At 57.5% G+C, this 19941-nt stretch overlaps 1 protein-coding gene across 7 annotated transcripts in view; it reads left to right on the top strand.

Annotated features, from left to right (window-relative positions):
- The window catches only part of LINGO1 (leucine rich repeat and Ig domain containing 1), a 202079-nt gene extending 182864 nt beyond the window's left edge, over positions 1 to 19215 (top strand). For 6 of the 7 annotated variants that reach the window (XM_033440125.2, XM_033440126.2, XM_033440127.2 and 3 more), the window contains one exon: positions 16361 to 19215. In XM_033440125.2, coding sequence (XP_033296016.1) covers positions 16373 to 18217 — 1845 coding nt within the window. In that variant the 5' untranslated portion in view covers positions 16361 to 16372 and the 3' untranslated portion in view covers positions 18218 to 19215. Of the gene's footprint in view, positions 1 to 1077; positions 1699 to 16360 lie in introns of those variants that run through there. The other variant, XM_004276338.3, reaches the window with a different exon arrangement.
- The last annotated feature ends 726 nt before the right edge of the window (positions 19216 to 19941 follow it).

Genomic DNA, 19941 nt, shown 5'->3' with positions numbered 1-19941 from the left:
TGATGGTTATTCTAATCAAACTAGCTTAGTGTTAAAGGGCATCTGGCTTCAAGGAGATGGAAGGGGGTGTACAGTGGAAGGAGGTGAGGTCCCAAGGGTCGTAGCCCACTCTGCAGGCTTTGCCAAGAGACCTCCACCAGCCGAATCTCTGTATCTGCAGGTCAAGGAGGATGTGGATCTGAGGAGAGGTCCCATTCCTTGGGCCTATCTGAGTATGTGCCTCAACTCAGGATCCCCTGGACCCTTGGGGAGCCGAGTCCGGAGGCTCTGCGTTGCCCTCTGCTGGTCTCTGGGTGCAGTGCCCGCGGCCAGAGCTGGCCAGAACGGCCTGCTGCCCTCTGCTGGACAGGAAGCCAGGCTGGGCGGGGACCCAGGCTGCAAAAGAGGGCGCGAGACCACGCTTGGGGTAGAGCCGCGGGGCTGGCGCGCCTTCTTCGGCGTGCCCCGGAGCTTCCCTCTCTACCTGCCAAGCTCCAAGGCCGCCAGGATGTGGGCCCTCCAGGGATTCGCAGACAATTCCGAGAAGAGGGGACAAGGCGCTTGACCGCGGCTCCAGGCCTCACCCTTCCCACGCCGTCCTCCAAACAACCCTGGTCGGTGGGGAGCCTTGCCGGTTCACGTGCGTGTGTCGGTCCACATGGCAGTGTGCAATGACCCCAGTTAACACGTGTGAACACACGCGCTCACATGTGCACGCAAGTGGCCACACGCGAGGGTGGGCACACAGCCCCAGGGAGGACCGCAGACCGGACTCCCCGCGGCCGCGCTGGCCTGGGACTCGGAGGAGCGCGGTCGTGTGCTGGGCTGGAGCTCAGAGGCTCCGGCCCCCGCGCAAGGCTGGCACGCCCCTAGCCCGCTCCCCTTTGTCATTTTCGCTGCCCCATCAGTGCAGGGCGGTGGTTGGGGCGCTCCTCCCTCTCCGCCCCCTTCGCTGAAAGGAGCCGAGTCCTCCACCTTACTCCCCCCCCCCCCCACCCTCGGTTTTGCGGCCGCGCCTTCTCCTCCCCCGCCCGGCTCCCGCCGCTAGCTCGCTCGCTCTCTCGCTCCCTCCCTCCTCCCTCCCTGGCTCGCTCCTCGCGCTCCCTCCCCGCGCCGCGGCAGAGCGCGGAGCCCGGGCGGGAGTCGGCGCGGGAGCCGGAGCGGGCGGCCGGCCGGCGACAGCACAGGCGGCGGCGGCGGGTCCCGGTCCCGGCCCCGGCCCCGGAGCGCGCGGAGTCCCCACCCGCGCCGCTCCGGCTCCTCTCCCGACGCGGGGCTCCGAGCAGCATGCGCGGCCGCTGCCCGCCGGCCTCAGCCCTGGCCCCGGCCCCGCTGCGGAGCGCGCCCGGCCTCGACCCCGGCCCCAGTGGCAGAGGCGGCGGCGGCGGCGGCTCCAGGCTGGCCCGGGGCACAGAACGAGGCTCGTAGAGCCCGCGTCGCCAGTCCTGAGCGCACCCGCCCCTCCGCCCGCCGGGGCCCCGGCCTCCCGCCTCCCCACTCCCCGGCCCTTGCCCCGGCCCCGGCTCCGGCTTGGCTCCTGCCCGCGTGGGGCAGACAGACGGACGGCTAGCCCCGCGAGGGCGAGCGGACTGCCGGGCGGAGGTGTCGGACAAGGAGGAGGAGACGAAGGAGGGGGCTGGGCAGGGGCTGGGGCCCTGGCGGGGGAGACATGCGATTGGTGACCGAGCGGAGCGGACGGACAGCGCGCCCGAAATGCAGGTGAGCCCGGCGGCCGCGGCCCAGCCCCGAGTGGGCAGCCCCACGGCGAGCGCCCCTGGGGGCCGCCGTCGGCCCGGGCTGTGCCCATCTTGGGGCTGTGGGGCACCCCAGCGTCACCCAAACCCGCTTTGGGGGTCACAGATCTGATCGCCCCCCCGCCCAGCGAAGCCTCAGAAATGAAGGTTTCTTCTTTCCCGCCCCTCCCACCCAACAAATTCCAGGTTGTCTAGCTGGGACCCCCTGAGCTGGGGAGGGGTCACAGTCCTGCTCGTCCTCTGTCCCACCTCCCATTCTGAGCACTGGTCACCCTGAAGGGTAAGCCCCCTGCTCAGCACTGGGTGGTTGCCTCTCTCTATAGACCCCAGACACCCCCAGGCAGCCCTAGCCTGCACCAGGCACCCCCAAGCCGGTGGATGCAGGCACGGGGCTGGGCACCTCCTGACTCGCCTAACAAGGGGCAGCCCCTTTCCAGCTCCTGCCCAGTGAGGGGGAGAAAAGGGGAAATAGGGGCTAGGAGAGTGGAGGAGAGGGAGTTGGGGTGGAGGAGGACCCAGGAACCATTGGGGGCCCTCCCCTTCGTCTTCAGCCCAGGCTTCTCACTTCCCCCTGCCCCACTTTTCATTCCGAAGCAGAGCTGGTGGGAGGTAGGAACCGGCTGAGAAGAAGAGGTCTCCTTCTCGGCCCCCCACCTCTGCAAGGTGGGCTGTGGGCTTCCTGCTCCCCCAGGCACCTCCAGGTGGATCCCACTTTGAGGAGGGGTGGGGCCAGGCCCAGTGGACAGTCCCCTCCTGTCTCTTGCCCTGGGTCCCAGCCCAGCTCCATCCAGCCCTGGTTGTGCCGGCATCGGCATCTCCTCTTTGTTCTCAGAGGTCCTGGGGTCGGGCTGGGGGAGTTGGGGCATCTGAGAGGATGGCAACAGCTCTGCCCTGGTGGGGTGGGAGTGCAGGAAGCCCTGAGGTGGGGGCAGCACCATCTGGGCAAGCCTCTTTCCTGCCAGCCCAGCCCTCCCTCCGTCCTCCTCTGCTCGGCTTGGGCAGCTGGAGGGTGCGCAGTCCAACCTGGCCCGCGGCTCCGGCTCTGGCTCAGCCCTGCCGGTCGTTATGCCAGTGGCTCCAGCACCAGTGCCTCCCATGCCCAGGGAGCAATGAGCCGGGGCATTGAGGCGGCAGAGAGCCTGGGGCTTCCGCACATCCAGCAAGGAGTGCTGTGAGGGAAGGGAGGGTCAGCTGCTCCCAGACCCTTTGTCCTTGTGTGGGCCAGGAGGGGCTCAGAGTCCTTACACCTCTGGGAAGATGCCAGCGCCTGGTCTGCTGGGACAGCTTGCCTGCCCTTCCTGCTTTCTCCCCATGGCCTGAGGCAGGAGACAGGGGATTAGGTGACAGAAGGGAGAGGCCAAGAAGTCCTCAGAACCCAGATAGGGGCTCCCGACAGCACCCAGCTGCCCCTCCTGGAGGGAGGCTTAGCAAAGGCGAGGGCGGGCCCCCTGTGGTATTCTTGTCTCTGCCCCTTTTCCCACTCCCTGCCAGTTTATGTGTGAGATGGGCCTTCGGTAGGGCTTGGTCAAGGCTGCAGTGCTCCCCAGTGCCTGGAGTTAGAGTGGGTACCGAATCCAAGGGGCCAGGTTTGGGGGGATGGGTGGGTGCTCAAGGCTAAGGTATCATGGCTTGTGGGCTGAGGGCATTGTAGAGACCACTCTACCCCTTGCAGTAGTCTTCTTCCTAGGGATCAGTTCCCCTATCCCCTGCCCTGGAGCACCCATTTTTCCTATACTAGATATTATTTTCTAAAACCCAGAATTCCGGGGGGATATCAAAAAGAAAAGAAAAAAAAGTCTTGTGAGGGTTGGTCAGCATAAAGCCAGACAGGATCCCTGGTACCAGCGATGGCTCATCTGGTACTGCTCTCCACGTGCCACCACAGCAAATGGTGAGAGGATCATGATTGGGTCCGGAGGGTGGGAGAAATGCATTCCTGCTGAGAGATGAAGCAGTGCAGTGGTTTGCACAGGGTCCCATGGAGGCATGAGGCAGTGTGTCAGGTGGAGGGATGAGGAAGTGGGTCCTGTGGGACGAGGGAAGGGCCAGGGAGGGGAGGCTGTAGGTGGTGGTGGTTTCAGAGTGAGAGCCTTGGTTTTGCTGGCTGGGGGTCTCTTGGTCTAGCTGTGAGAAGACCTACCCAGAAGGTCTTCTCTTCTCCTGGCCACTCCTCTAGGAAGCCTCCCTGACTGCTCCACGTCACTCACCCTCCTCCTCCATGCAGCTACGGTGCCTGGTTTGCACCTAATATTGTACCAGCCAATTCATTCATGCATTTATTCTACACATGCTGGCTGAGCTGCCTGCTCTGCTCTGGGCTAGGCCCTCCCATGGCCCCCATGGATTGCCTTGAACACCCGGGGCAATCCTGGACCCATCCCCTGGGCTCCCTTGCCTGGCCTTGGGGATAGGAAAGATGCTGGGAGGCACCAGGGAGCATCTGATTCTGGTAGCAAAAACTACCTGGAAGGAACACAGTGTCTTCAGCCTGCAATGGATGGACAGAGGTAGGTGGTGTCAAGGATGCCCCAGGCAGGGGTTGGGGAGAGCAAAGGCAGGGTATTCAGTAGCACACACTGGTACTCAGAGAAGGATGGGATTTGCTCCTGGGGGCTGCGGCAGTCAGGGGTCCTCCAGGAAGAGAGAGAGACTGGGTATCTCTTGAGGCAGTAAAAGATTTGGCAGAGACACAGAAAGCAGGATTCCAGAATCAGCGACGGTTATTTTGTAGAAAGACAGTGGGAAGGCAAGTTCATTTCCAAATGCATTTGAGGGATGCTGACCTTCATTTATGTGTTGAATGAATGAATGAATGAATATCCTTGGGCTCTGTGGACCCAGTAGAGCTGTTCTGACAACAGTTCCCTCCTCCTGTGTTCAGTTCCTTTAGTGTCATTTTATAGTGAGGTTGTTGAGTGTGGTACCTGGAGCCAGATGCCTGGGTTCAAATCTCAGCTCCACACTGCCTAGCTCTGTGACTGTGGGCAAGTAACTTAATCTTTTGGACCTCAGTCTCCTTATCCGTAAAGTGAGGATAACAGAGGGCCATTATGAAGACTAAGTGTGTTCATGTATGCAAGGCAGTTAGAACAGTGCCTGGTACACAGTAAACTCTGCAGAACTGCTGGCTACTCATAGTTTGTATCAGTGATGTGCTCTCAATCTTAGCCTTGTAGGTGGTACAGAGATTTGATTTTATAGCTGAGAAAACTGAGAGCCAGAGAGGTAGAACAACTTGCCCAAAGACCCCAGCTTACAAGCATGGGGCTCAGTCTAGAATGCCTTCTTCCCGAGCTCTGGTCTGCAACTCTTGCTCACCAGTCCAGGCATGGTCTGTTAATTAATTAATGTAGTTAGTATTACTACTACTACGACTACTAATATAATGAACACCATGACCCTACTCCCTAAGCTGAACACTAGCACTTTAATAATGATATGCATCTTCCCATGTGTTTCTTCTCACCCCATCCTTTGGCAGCCACTACCCTAAATTATCTATTTAGTATTCCCTTGCCTTTTAAAAATCACATTTTAATATAGAGAAATTGTTCAGTTTTAGTTAGTTTTGAACTTTGTAAAAGGAACATGAAACCGTGCAGTCCTCTGGAATTTGCCTTTTTTCTTCAATACCGTATGCCTAAGTTTCATCTATATTGTTACAAATAATGATAAATGTAGTTCATTCATTTTCACTGATGCATAATGTTCTGTTGTTTGAACATAAACAGTGTATTTATTCTTCTATTAATGGGCATGTGAGTTGTTTCCCTTTTTACTCTTACAAACAGTGCTGCGGTGAACTTTCTTGTCCCTTCCCCTAAGACAACAGGCAGAGCGTCTCTGGGGCACACAGCTAGGAGCGGAATTGCCGTAGGTCACATTCATATTCAGCTTTACTAGGAAATGTGCCACAGTGTTTTCCAAATTGGTTGGACCGTTTATGCTTCCCCCAGCAGGAGATGAGTATCCCCATTATTCCCCACCCGCACCTACACTCGGTATGCTCAGACATCTTGACTTTTAATGATTGAATGAGTGTAAAATGATCTTATATTACGGCCTTGATTTGCATATCTGAAATTCACAGTTTCTGGTGTATGGAAAGGGGGTTGAGATAGGCAGCAGCAGCCAGTGTGTAATGGGTGCTCACTAAGCAATCATTCCCTTTGCACCTCAGTTTCCCCAGGTGTTGAGGTGCTGTCTGTATAAACCCTGGGCAAGCGGGTCAGGGATAGGCAAGAGCAGTCAGGGAGTTCTCCCCAATGAAGTGGGAATGAAGGAGGAGCAAGGAGAGCTTAAGTCCCTGCACACTTAGAGCCAAAGGAATCCTAGTGGCTCTGTGTTCACCCACAGGATGGGCAGGGGTGGCCCTAGCTTGGGAGGTAGAAGGAGACTTTGCTTCGTTATTTTAATAATGCACAGCCCCCGATAAACCCCTGGCACCTGGTGTGGGGCTTGGCCTTAGTGAGTGCTAAGAGTGTGGTGACCTGAGGAATGAACAATGATGAACATACGTATGTTCGCTCCTCCTTCTTTCCCACCTCCTTGGGGAGTCCTCCCTGATTTCCCTTGCCCACTGAGCAAGTGAGGGATGGCTGAGCAAGGCGCCTCCTGGGCATTTGCAAGGCCCTCAAGCCCCTGCCTACCCTCAGGGGCTGAGAAACCTGGTGCTGGCAAGCTAATCTGGAGCGGCTCGCTCTGCCAGCCTGGAGCACCAGCAATTGATTCTACAGCGCTTTCCCCGCCCGGGCCTGGGCCCCTGGAGCTGGTTAGAGATGAGCGACGGGGCTGGCGGAATAATTATGCCTATTTCATGTGACACCCAAATTGATTGCCGCCAGGGTGACATTACCAGGGCATTGTTCCTTGTATCCAACCTCTTATTACGTGTTATTAGGGTGTGTGGTGTGTGTGTGTTTTTCTATTTTTTCCCATTTCAGGGAATTAATCTCTCTCTGCCACCTCCTCTGCTTCCCTCTGCAGAGAACCGGTTCGTGGCTCCAGGAGCGGGTGGGGGCCCGGCCAGCATGCTTCCTCTGTCTGGCCCAGCACAGGGTTGCAGATGCAGTTGGGGGGCTGGCCATGTCAACTCCCTTTACTGGGGTGCAAGATGGGAGTATCTCAGAGCTAAGAGGGGCCGCTGAGGTGTGGACCCAGCAGAGGAGTCTTCCTGCAGTGTCCCTGATCCACGGTCTCTGCTTGCATACCTCTCATGACAGCCTGCTCACTCATTATCTACCAAGGTACATCTTCTATCCTGAGCCGTCTGATCTTCTATTTGATTCCTCATACTGAACTGAATAGGCCTCTATGACTCCGCACATGGCTCTTTGGTTCTACCCTGTGGGCGTGCTCTTGGACCCTTTATACCCTCTGCCTTGGGACACACCTTAGAGATTTGCAGAGATGCCAGGACCGTCCCAAGTTTGGGCTTCTCGTGAATGCACAGTCAGGTGATGGCATCAGTTGTGCCTGAGCAGAACACACCACCTGTATGTGTCTGACCAGAGGGGTTCATCACCTCTTGATACTGAGCATAGTATACATAGCAGGTTGGAAAAAATGGGCTTTGGCAAGAGATTGGCCAAGATTCAGCTGAGCAGAGAGGGCTTTGAACAGTCAGTGCCAAGAGAAGGGCAAGTGTTTTTATTTATAGTTTGCCTGTCCGTGGTATAAATAACTCGCTGGACCTTGGTTTGTGATGTACAGGGGGGTTGTTTTTAAGTCTTCTCCCTTTTCTGAGGCAGAAATCATGCAAACCTTCACCTGTCCCTGACGTGGCTGCAGCATGAACGGAGAGGCTATGTTATCCTTGCATGATGTTGGGGAGAGAAGGTTGCTGCCATCAGGAGGCCGGGCTTCTTCCTAGGCCCTAACCCTGAGATGCTGTGGGGCCTCGGACAAGTTGCTGGTGCTCTTGGGCCTCTGTTTCCTCATCTGAATGATGGTCTCTAGGGTTATCATGCCTCTGGAGTTAGACAAGCTCAGTGACCTTTGGCAGGTGAAGTAATGGCTTGGAGCCTCAGTTTCCTCATCAGTAAAATGGGGCTAATGGTACTTCCCTCCCAGGGTATGTGGTGAGGGTTGGTGGGGTCATTCTGCAAAGCGTTTAGTTTATGTGCTCCATATAAATGTCTCTTCCCTTCCTTCTCCTTGAATTCTCTGCCCCCAGCCCTATGAGAGCAGTATAAAATCTGCCATTCCCTTTTCTAAATGAGGAGGTTAGGGCCCCGAGGCATAAAGCCACTTGCCCACGATCATGCAGCTCAGCAGCCCTTGAACTTGAATCAGAGAGGCAGTATATAAGAGTGGTCAGGACAACCTGTGGTCTAACTGCCTCAGGACTAATTCCAGCTCTGCTACTTACGGCTGTGTGATTTGGGCCAAGTTACATCACCTCTCTTGGCCCCAGTTATCTAATCTTTAAAATGAGGATAATAGTACCAACCTAATAGGACTGTTGTGAAGATTAAACAAGTTCATGTTTGCGTTCATATCCTGCTAGCTTTGTGACCTTGAGCAAGTTTCAGAACCTCTTTGTGACCTTGAGCAAATTACAGAACCTCCTTGTGCTTGTGTCTTTTCCATCTGCACAATGGGAACAATAACAGGACCTACCTCAACAGATTGTGGTGAGGTTAAATTAATTTTTATATGTAAAGTACTTAGAATAATGCCGGCACACCAGAAAAGTCCTCTGTTAGGGTTTTTCCAATCATCATCATCATCATCATCACAGGTCTCTGGCCTTCAAATCCCACATTAGATCCACCGCTCCCCTCAGCTCCTCCATCTCCACCCTGGATTTCTGAGGCTGTGACCTCCCCCCTCTCCCAAGCCCAAGGCTTGTGACCCTCCCAGGTGGGGAGTGGTGGCTGGTTTTCAGGCCTCCAAAGTCCGAAATGGGCCAACCTAAGCTGTTCCCAAGGTAGAGGAGCCTGAGGGCTGGAGCAACTGGGAGAGGGCCCTGGGCGCCCCAGAAGGAGGGGGGCTGAGGGGAGATGAAGCAGGCATTCTGCTAGGCACCTCCCAAGGGGCCCCTGGCCTGGGCGGTGGATGGGGCCAGAGTCCTTCGGGGGCATCTTGCTGTCCCCAAGGGCCTGGGTTGGCATCTCAGACCTGGAGAGAGATGGGAAGGGAGGTATGGGGGTGCAGGACCATCACTTTCCTTGAGACCCGTCAGGTCACCACATGGGTGCTTGTGTACCCCTCCTCAATTCTGGGACCGCACCAGTCCAACTAGGAGTGCTGTCCGCTCAGGCAGGCCCACAGCAGACAACAAGGAAGCTTCCCAGAACCAGTGGCTCCCTCCTGCCTCCCCCAGGCCGGCTCCTAGCTTCCCCACTGGCCTCTCACCTCAGAACAACCGTGTGGAAGGGCAGGCATGGTCCAGAGTGGTCCAGGACTCACCCAAGTTCACACAGCAGGGCAGGGTGCCCTGGCCAGAGCCCACTGCCCTTTGCCCGCTCAGAAGTAGCCTTCTCTAGGCCTTGCCCCACCCTTGCTCCTCCGCAACAAGCCAGCAGCCACTAGAGAGCAAAGCCTGTACATAGAAGCCTTTAAACACTAAGATGCTTTGCCATTAAATTTCATAATTTATCCCACAAGTGGCCTGGGGCTGTGAACTGGGTGGAAGGCTGTCAGCTCCTGAGATCAGCTGCGCTCAGTGGGGTAGGCAGTGGGGTGGGCAGGGGCGACCCTCCCTTAGGTGCAGGGGGCACGGGTGCTTGCCCAGGGCCACACAGGGGCAGCGGCCCTAGCAAACAGGCAGGCAGCCACACTGCGCCCAGTCAGCACCCTCCAGCCCGGCCATGGCTGAGAGGCCAGGTGAGCACCTTTGGGAGAGGACTGAGTTTCCAAGTGCACCTAAGAGATGGGGCTGATGGCAGTGGCCGTGGGTGAGGGTGGGTGCAGGGAGCGGCAGTGGCAGGAGGGGGGACAGCAGGCACACACATCCACATAGGCCACACATGGCTGCCTGCTCACAAACGTCACACACAGACACCCCGGGGGCCCAGCAACTCTGCTAGAACCAAGAGCAAGAGGAAAATAAAGAATGATACACGACAAAGGACATGCCCTCAATTTTCTTTCAGGTTGATTTTTCTCTCCCCGTTGGGGGCGGATGAAGGAGGAGGAGAAGGGAGAGGGAGAGGGCAGGCAAAGACAGGCAGACCAGCCCAGGAGGAGACAGACAGACGGAAGCGGCCCAGCTGCCTGCCTGCGGGCCACAGTCGGTCTGGATTTCTCCTGCCAGAGCTCAACCTGGTGCTAACCCCTCCTCCCAGGGTTTCCTTTGCCCCCATACCCCCTCCCCGTGTGCCAGGGGGCAGCCCCTGCCCTTCCCCAGGCTCTCAGCATAGCCCTGCTGGATTAGACTGGCCAGGGAAGACCAAGTTGCCCCCATTAGCAGCTCACACCTTAAGCCATTATCAGCCATTCACACCTCAGCAGGGATTAGCCCGGGAAAGCCAGAATGGAGGATCTTTAAAAGGAGTCCAGGGACCCGGGTCAGGATTTGGGGTAGGAGAGAAGCAATTAGGAGCCCCTGGATGCTCTCAAATGTTCCCGGACACGAGTCACCTCCACTCTGCACACCTTTGCCTGCACCGTTCTTTTGGCTGAAATGCCGCCTCTCCCGCCCCTGACTTTGGCCGGTGGAAATGTATCTGTAGTTCAGCCTGAGCCCACATGACACCTCCTCCTCCTCCTTGAAGCCTCTGTAAAGAGCTTAGACTAGGAGTCAAGAGCTGTGCTGGGGAGCCGTCCCAGAAGCTGTGTGTTGGGGGCCCTTGAAGCTGGGCCTGGCGGTGCTGAGCTATAGCAGCCCCAGCCCTGTACTGGGGGCTCTCAATCTGGGGGCCACAGAAGGGGAGGCAGCAGAGGCTCTAACAGAGGGAGGAAGGGAGAGAGGTAAGCACACCAGCAGTTCTTGGCAGAGGGCCACCCAAGATCCAGAGGGACCCCCAGGAGGTGATCCCTTCTTCCTGGGGACTTGCAAAGAGCGGCTTGGGGTAGAAGACCCTTGAGCTGGATTCTGAAGGCTGAGCAGGAGATCTCCAGGCATGGGGCAGATGGTCGACGATCGCTGTGGGAGAAAGGCCCCGGGATGGAGCGACCATAGGGGCTTCCTAGACAGGCCTCACTCCACCCTGCCATTACCCTACCTTCAGCCACGTGGCCACAGCTGCCTGTGAACAGGTACTCGTATCACGAACGTGCTTTATCATTTCATGGAGTGGATCCAGCTGCTCTGTGCCCTGGAGCTGAAGGCAGAGAAGGGACTGCAGACAGGCAGGAGCTTGGGGACAGGGCAAGTCCTGAAGAATCTAGACCTTGCCTTGCCTCCAGTCTTTGGTGACACAGCGTAAGTCCCTTCACCTTTCCGAGTAATCGACCCACCTCAAGGGGTGGCGGTGGGAACGGGATGTGCTAACAGGCCCAGGGCTTTTGACAATCAGTAGGAAAGGGTAGTAGAGTTGGGCGGGGCCCAAGGCAGACTCTCTGAAGCCCTCAGTCCCCCATCCCAAGTCTGCCCTCCCTCCTCCCTCCTTCCTGCTGCAGGCCCAGTCTTAGGAATGTAGAGTGTCAGGACAAGATGAGATCGTGCATAACAGCCTCATTTCCCAGTGAAGAAGCAGCCTGTCGCAGTAGCCCCAGGTCACACCGCCAGGCTGAGAACCCAGGGGGCCCCGGGCCCCGGGGATGGCAGTGGGCACCTCCATGCCAGGGATCTCATGCCTGTGTGGACTGGGGATTCCTGCGGTCCCTGAGGAGCACTGAGTGGGAACACCATGAAATATTGATACTGTAAACCCAAAATAACTGAACCTTCCATCCTGTGCTGCAGCCGACCCCAAATTAGGTGAGATTCTAGCATTGACAGTGGCAGCAGGCAAAGGGAATGGTATGGTGGGAAAACACTGAAAAAATTCAGTGTGTTCTACATACCATTTTCTGACAGTTGGGGAAAAGCTTTTGTCATTTAGGGGGCAAGTTACCTACATGCAGCTACCTAAGGACTAGTGCCTTCCCTTAGCCCTGGGGGCCTTACCCTAGCGCTGCCATGACATGCCTGCCCCTCCTTTGGCTCTGAACTGGCCTGTGTGTCTGAAAGAAGTCCTGCTCCCCTTGTGGTAGCTCTTGGGGCAGGCAGCCTGACCAGGAGGAACGGAGCTCTGCTATTTCCTAGCTTTGTAGCCTAGGCCTAAAGGCAAAGGAATTTCCTTTTGGCAGCCTCAGCTTTTCTCATCTGTAAAATGGGTAGGAAATATCTCTGAATGCTGGGTGAGGGTTTCTAAGACAGTGCGTATAAAGCCTAAAACCTGGTCTGTAGCAGGTGGTCTGAAGATGCTAGTCCCAGCCCTTACCTAAGTGTAGGCGTCTGACCAGCTCGTATGGGCCAGGCTGGCTGCGTGGTAGAGGCACGCCCCTGCCCCCAGGGGCCTCCAGATGCTGCCTTAGGAGATAGAATGACCCCTGTCCTCTCTTAGGGTTCTCCAAGTCCACCCATGGATGATCCCATGCCCCTTCTGTCTCCACCAGCTATGCTCTTCAACCCTGAGCCCCGAGGGACAGCCCCCGTGTGAGGCCCCAACTGGGGATGCTGACCTCAGATCCTTCCAGTCCCAGTAAAGCTGCAGTTTGGGGCCTGAGCCCTTACTCGTCTTCATTCCTCCAGCAGGTTTGAGGATGTTGACTTTCCAGCTGGGGAAGATCCAGTTTCTGTGTGTGTTCCCTCAGGGACCCTGGAATCAGCCCCTCCCTGCACAGCGGGGGGAAAGGGCAGAGAGGGCAGGCGTCCCTGAGGGGCACACAGTGGAGTGGCTGGTGTGGGGAGCAAGTGAGCCAGGCTGTATCTGCCCCACCACGTGAGTGAGGGTGTGATGGTGGCAGGTGGCCCTCTGCAGTGCAGGTCTGATGGCTCGGTTGCTCCCACTGCTCTGGGGTCGGGAGGACGCAGGCTGCTGTCGGCTCTGTATGCTGTGGCCCGGGCATGGCTTTCCTCTGCCTGCCCACCAGCCAGCCTTCGATGTTCATTTCCTTTGTATTTACTGGTCCGATTTTTAAAGTCTTGCCCTTGTGGGAAGCCCTTCAGGGGGCAAGGATCCAAAATAAAGCACTGATTAAAATGCGTAAAACACTTCTCCTTGGCCACTGCAGGAATAACCAGCAGGATTAATGGTGCCAGGAGGGCGGGAGCAGCACGTTGCTCACTCAGCAGTTTTGGTGACCCCGTCAGACACGACCCTACCAGTATCCCTAGATGACAGGGACCCCGTGGGGGTGTTCGGCCTGGAGACCAGGCCCAGTGTGCTGAACCAGCTTGGGAAGCCATGTTAGCCCCTCTAGGCCTCAGTTTCCCCATCTTTCAGGACAGTCACATGTAAAAGGCAATTCAGAGGATGTGCCCTTCTGGAGCTATCCTGGTCCCGTGGAGTATGGCCCATTGCTCTGGGGGTCTAACTGCCGGGCCTGCCACACAGGGCAATGCCGACTAGCTTTTCTATCAACATATTTGAATCCACCAGGTCTCTCTTTGCTCAGTGGGCCTGCTCCAGGGTCAGCTTCATCAGAGTGACTTCAGCCCCTGCAACAACTCTCTCACGCACACACACTTCCTGTCAAAGAACATTCAGTTGAGTCTTTTCCGTGCCACACCTTGGTCTGAGGCTGCAGACACATCATATGCCCTCAGGCACCTCACTCTCTAGCAGGTGAGAGAAAGGTACCCGTGGGAGTTTGACCCAGGATTAAACATAGGACACAGGAGAGGCGCCAAATGCTGAGGCTTTGGAGCACATTTCCCTCTTTGCTCAGGTCACTAGGAAGCTCTCATCTTTAATCATTATATAGGATTTTGTGACCTTCTTTCTTGACTGGCTTGCCTTCTTTAGCTTTATCTTCTTATCATCTTGTAACATAATTTTTCTGGTCATTGGCTCAAATCATTTTTAGAATGAGATGTGCTATACATCAGTTACATAATGTCATTACTAATAAATCTAAGGTACTTCAGAGTTGTGGGCAAGAGATAATTTCTGACTGAGGAGATCAGGGGTGGCCTCATGGAGGAGATGGCCTTTGGGATGGATGGTCACAAAGGCTGCTGGGGCAGTGAGTCTGGGAGAGATCTCCAAAAGGAGATGGTTTAGAGCCAGGAATGTGCTGGACAAGGCTGGGATACCTGGGTGTTTTCCCTGGGGGGAATGGTGGGAGAGGAGGTAGATGGGTAGGTTGAGACAAGGGGGTGGAATCTTCGTATGCCAGATTCTTGTCTGTATGAAAGTCTTACCGACATCTCAAGGTAGGCTGTGCACTCGCTATCCCCTCTCTCATTCCTTAGCACCCTCTCCATCAGCCTACCCCACGCCCCAGCGCAGTGGTGAGCTGGGTGCTAAAAGTCCTATTTACCTCTCCCGGTCCCCAAGCTCACACCCGCGCCAGCCCCAGCTGCCGTCCCAATTACTTATTGATTGCCTGTCAGGATGTTTGCTTTTCTGGTGGGTCACTGGAGCATGTGTGACTTGTGGAAAATGGCCTGATGAGGGTGGGGTGGGGGAGGCCAAACCACAGAAAACTCTGGAGAGAGGATGAGAGGGGCTGAGGGGAAGGGGGGGTGGTGGTGGACAGAGCCCTTGGGAATAACAAAACCTTGCAGATTCTGTAACATGTCAGTGACACCAGGAGCCCTCTCTAGTTAATCAGTCACTTAGTCGATCAACAACCAGGGAGTGCCTGTCAGTCCTGGGAGACCGCTGGAGCATTGTCATTGAAGTCCGACAGACCAGAGCCTTGGACCCAAATCCACCTCCTCAACTGGCTGGGTGTCCTTGGGTAGCCACAAGCTGTCCGAGCCCCAGTTGCCGTAAGGGTTGAAGTGCAGATGATAAGAACTATAGCTTTGGAAGTGGAGGCTGTGTGCAGGTGTGGGGAGGAGCTTGAAGGGGTGGAAGAAGGGCCTGAGCTGGGGCAGAGAGATGGGACCTTCCCAGCTTGGGCATCCCCTTCCTACAGTGAGGTCCCCTCAGGGCCATGAGTGTGGGCTATGTGGATGGCAGCAGAGCCCCAAGGGTGCCAGGCTGGGTGGGATGGATCTTCACCCCCACTAGCAGTAGAAGGGCTTCAGCTCGGCCCCCAGAGACCGTCTGGTCCAGCCTCTGGAGTTTGAAGGAGTCCAGACTAGTCCTCCCAGCCCCCTAAGGACCATGCTGGGCCAGTTTCCCATAGGCTGGAACAGAGATAGAGGAGGGAAGAGCAGTCTAGCAGAAGTGGGAGCAAGTGGCCTGAATGCGGGCTAGGAGAGAGTAATCAGGGGGCGAGCTCCCGCACACCCCTCGCTCACACCACCTGCAGCCTGTACTCAGGCTGGACCCCTATCCTGGCACCGTCTCCCTTGTCATCACCACCCAAATCCTGCACGTTCCTCAGGACCCAGCTGTAACAAGCCTCACGTCCCCATTGCCCCAGTGTGGACCGGCACCTCCAGGGCTGCCTGCGCCGTCCTGGGCTGTGGGGGTCTGACTGCTCCCCCATCGGACCAGCAGCTGCACAGAACCCTGGTACTAGGAGGAGGGTGATTGGAAGCCGGAGAGACAGACGGATGAAGCCTGGGGGGAGTCTTTGAAGGGGAGTACACTTCCAACTGGGGATCAGAAAAAGCTTCTCAGAGCAATGGCCTCGAAGATGGGGTTTCAACACACCGGGGGAAGGGACATTCCAGGAGGAAAGAATAGCAGGGGCCTGGGCTCAGGCGCCTGGGTGGGTCACCATGGGGACCCAGACGAAGGGTAGAGTTGGAAAGATTCCCCAGGGAGGCACTACGGCTGGGTCCTAGCTTTCTGGAAGGGGGTACCCTCCACTGATCCAGAAACCCCACTGGGGAGCAGTGACACAAACACTGGCGGGAACCACTGGGTATGCTGGTTGCCCAAGATTCCTGGGCTTCGAGCTCAGCACAGTGTTGATGGGGAGGGAGCCATGGTGTCTGTGTCTGGGGATGCTCAGGCTGAAGTTCTGAGCGGGTGGGCCCCAGCAGCCTCAGAAGCCCTTGCCTGGCACGCTGGGGCCCAGACGTGCTCCTCTGCTGGCTATTCCTAGAGGCCTCAGCCTTTGAGCCCCTTTGATTCCCTCTGTGAGCCCTGAAGGCAACTCAACAGGTCTCGCTTTATCCCTGATGAACACCAGGGGAAGCTGAGGCTCAGCGTGCCAGGTGGGGTGTGAGGTGCGTGCCTGGAGTTGCATTGTCTGTAAAATGTAAAATGGAAAGGAGGTGGCTGCAGCCTAGGGTGCCAACCCCAGGCTCATCTGAAGTGACCCTGCCCCTTCCATGATCCCCCTGGATCCCGGGATGCCGGAGGGTCCTTCAGGAGGGCTCTGGGTGGGGTAAGGGGCAAGGAGGAAGCAGTATGGGGTGGCAGGAGGCCCTCTGGCCTGGGCATCTGGACCTCACTGTGGGGTCCCAGGCAGGTGTCATATGCTACTCTGGACCCCTGCCTCTCTCTGTGTGTCAGGGACATCCTGACAGGGCAGGAGGGCAGAGGGCACAGCGGGCTCTGGGCGGGGGTCCAGCAGACACTGCCCTCTAACCGCGCCCTCTGTCCTGTGCTTGCTTCTGGCCACAGGTGAGCGAGAGGATGCTGGCGGGGGGCGTGAGGAGCATGCCCAGCCCCCTCCTGGCCTGCTGGCAGCCCATCCTCCTGCTGGTGCTGGGCTCGGTGCTGTCAGGCTCAGCCACAGGCTGCCCGCCCCGCTGCGAGTGCTCCGCCCAGGACCGCGCAGTGCTCTGCCACCGCAAGCGCTTTGTGGCGGTGCCTGAGGGCATCCCCACTGAGACCCGCCTGCTGGACCTGGGCAAGAACCGCATCAAAACGCTCAACCAGGACGAGTTTGCCAGCTTCCCGCACCTGGAGGAGCTGGAGCTCAATGAGAACATCGTGAGCGCCGTGGAGCCTGGTGCCTTCAACAACCTCTTCAACCTCCGGACGCTGGGGCTCCGCAGCAACCGCCTGAAGCTCATCCCCCTGGGCGTCTTCACCGGCCTCAGTAACCTGACCAAGCTGGACATCAGCGAGAACAAGATCGTCATCCTGCTGGACTACATGTTCCAGGACCTGTACAACCTCAAGTCACTGGAAGTCGGCGACAACGACCTCGTCTACATCTCCCACCGAGCCTTCAGCGGCCTCAACAGCCTGGAGCAGCTGACGCTGGAGAAATGCAACCTGACCTCCATCCCCACCGAGGCACTGTCCCACCTGCACGGTCTCATTGTCCTGCGGCTCCGGCACCTCAACATCAATGCCATCCGGGACTATTCCTTCAAGAGGTTGTACCGGCTCAAGGTCTTGGAGATCTCTCACTGGCCCTACTTGGACACCATGACTCCCAACTGTCTCTATGGCCTCAACCTGACGTCCCTGTCTATCACGCACTGCAACCTGACTGCTGTGCCCTACCTGGCGGTGCGCCACCTGGTCTATCTCCGCTTCCTCAACCTCTCCTACAACCCCATCAACACCATTGAGGGCTCCATGTTGCATGAGCTGCTAAGGCTGCAGGAGATCCAGCTGGTGGGTGGGCAGCTGGCCGTGGTGGAGCCCTACGCCTTCCGTGGCCTCAACTACCTGCGCGTGCTCAATGTCTCCGGCAACCAGCTGACCACACTGGAGGAGTCGGCCTTCCACTCGGTGGGCAACCTGGAGACGCTCATCCTGGACTCCAACCCACTGGCCTGCGACTGCCGGCTCCTGTGGGTGTTCCGGCGCCGCTGGCGGCTCAACTTCAACCGGCAGCAGCCCACGTGTGCCACGCCCGAGTTCGTCCAGGGCAAGGAGTTCAAGGACTTCCCTGATGTGCTCCTGCCCAACTACTTCACCTGCCGCCGTGCCCGCATCCGGGACCGCAAGGCCCAGCAGGTGTTTGTGGATGAGGGCCACACAGTGCAGTTCGTGTGCCGGGCAGATGGCGACCCGCCGCCCGCCATCCTCTGGCTCTCGCCGCGCAAGCACCTGGTCTCGGCCAAGAGCAACGGGCGGCTCACGGTCTTCCCAGATGGCACGCTGGAGGTGCGCTACGCCCAGGTACAGGACAACGGCACTTACCTGTGCATCGCGGCCAACGCGGGCGGCAACGATTCCATGCCTGCCCACCTGCACGTGCGCAGCTACTCGCCCGACTGGCCCCATCAGCCCAACAAGACCTTCGCCTTCATCTCCAACCAGCCGGGCGAGGGAGAGGCCAACAGCACCCGCGCCACCGTGCCTTTCCCCTTCGACATCAAGACCCTCATCATCGCCACCACCATGGGCTTTATCTCTTTCTTGGGCGTCGTCCTCTTCTGTCTGGTGCTGCTGTTTCTCTGGAGCCGGGGCAAGGGCAACACCAAGCACAACATCGAGATTGAGTATGTGCCCCGCAAGTCGGACGCAGGCATCAGCTCCGCCGACGCACCTCGCAAGTTCAATATGAAGATGATATGAGGCCGGGGCGGGGGGCGGGGACCCTGGGGCGTGCCGGGCAGGGGAAGGGACCTGGCCGCCATCCGCTCGCTCTCCAGTCCTTCCCACCTCCTCCCAGCCCCTCCACACACACTCTTTTTCTCCCTCCCACGCCGTCCCCTGCTGCCCTCGCTGGCCCTCACCGCCTGCCCTCTTTCTACCAGGACCTCAGAAGTCCAGGTCTGGGGACCCCACCTGCACAGGGGCACACGTTGACAGACTGGAGTCGGAAGCTGACACGGCACAGTCAATAATTCAATAAAAAGGTTACGAACTTCCTCTGTAACTTGGGTTTCAGTAATTATGGATTTTTATGAAAACTTGAAATAATAAAAAGAGAAAAAAAAAAACTATTTCCTATAGCTAGTCGGAATGCAAACTTTTGACGTCCTGATTGCTCCAGGGCCCTCTTCCAACTCAGTTTCTTGTTTTTCTCTTCCTCCTTTCTCTTCTCTTCCCCTGTGGGGAGGGATCACTCAGGAAAACAGGGAAGGAGGTTCCAGCCCCACTTGCCTGCCCACCCGGCCAGGGCAGTCGCCAGGAGCAGGTTTGGTGGTGGGTCTGGGCCCAGCTCTGGGCTGGCTGTTTGCAGAGAGCGGGTGGAGGGGACAGGGCTGCCCAGTGGGGATGAGGGCCTGTCTGCTGAGCTGCCAGGCAGCGCTACTGCCAGGGGGCGGGGCCTGGCTCGGGTGTGGCTCAGACTCTGGACAGGGGCTGGGGTCCTCCTGGAGGACAGCACAGTCAGTGGAGAGAGCCAGGGGCCGAGGCCTAACTCTGGTCCCAGCTTTGCTGCTGACTTGCTGTGTGGCCTCGAACAGGTCATCGAGCCTCTCTGGGCCTCAGTCTCCACATCTGTATAAACGGAAACGCTACTCCCCGCCCTGCCTACCTCACAGGGCTGTTGTGAGGAATTGATGAGATGATGTATGTGAAACACTTTGTAACCTGTAAAGTGCTGTGCACATGTGTGGGTGACTGTTCTCATTATGGTCATTATTATCTCACTGTGGGTGGTGGGGCTCCTAAGGGATCTCCATGGTGTCAGTGTTGGGGGCATGCCAGGGGAAGGCCGCCTCCAGGGACTTCCAGAGGCTTCTCCCAGGACAGCTGCCTGGCGGTGACCACAAGCATTTCCTGGATGGCCAGGGCTCTAGACCCCCCGAGGAGTCCCAAGGCCCATGAGCATCATCGCTTCCACCACCTCTGGTGTGGGGTCCCCCCAGGCAGAAGCCCCTTGCAGCTTTGACCTGGACCTGCCCAGGGATTGGGAACACCAGATCTCTCCAAGCCTTCTTGCCATAAGCATTTATCAAGTGCCTACTGTATGCCACTTCCCGTGTAGAGTCCCCAGTCTTTGGGGCTAGGAAGGCAGTTCTGGGGCTGCTCTGAGGACTGCCCAGACCCAGGTCACCAACCCAGTCACGCCCCATCTTCCACCAGGTTTTACTCTGAGCCTCCCCTGGGCTTTGAAGGGCTCTGGGTTTGGGCTTGGAGCCACCTGCATGTGAGCTGACCAGGAGAGTCAGAAGTGGCCCTGTTCATTCTCACCAAACCTAGACGCTCCAAACTCAACCCTGGAAAGGGATGCTCTGAGTGATGATAGAAGTGTGAAGAGCCAGACAGGTCAGCTTGTGACTTTTCCGGAATCCATGGGCTCTAGAATCTGGGGCCATAGCTCAGCCAGCAGACCATGTGCTCACCCCCCA

Source organism: Orcinus orca, chromosome 2 (assembly GCF_937001465.1).
Source record: "Orcinus orca chromosome 2, mOrcOrc1.1, whole genome shotgun sequence".
In the NCBI taxonomy this organism is placed as follows: domain Eukaryota; kingdom Metazoa; phylum Chordata; class Mammalia; order Artiodactyla; family Delphinidae; genus Orcinus; species Orcinus orca.
The sequence above is the reverse complement of the archived record's forward strand: the minus strand, read 5'-3'. Positions and strand labels throughout refer to the sequence as shown.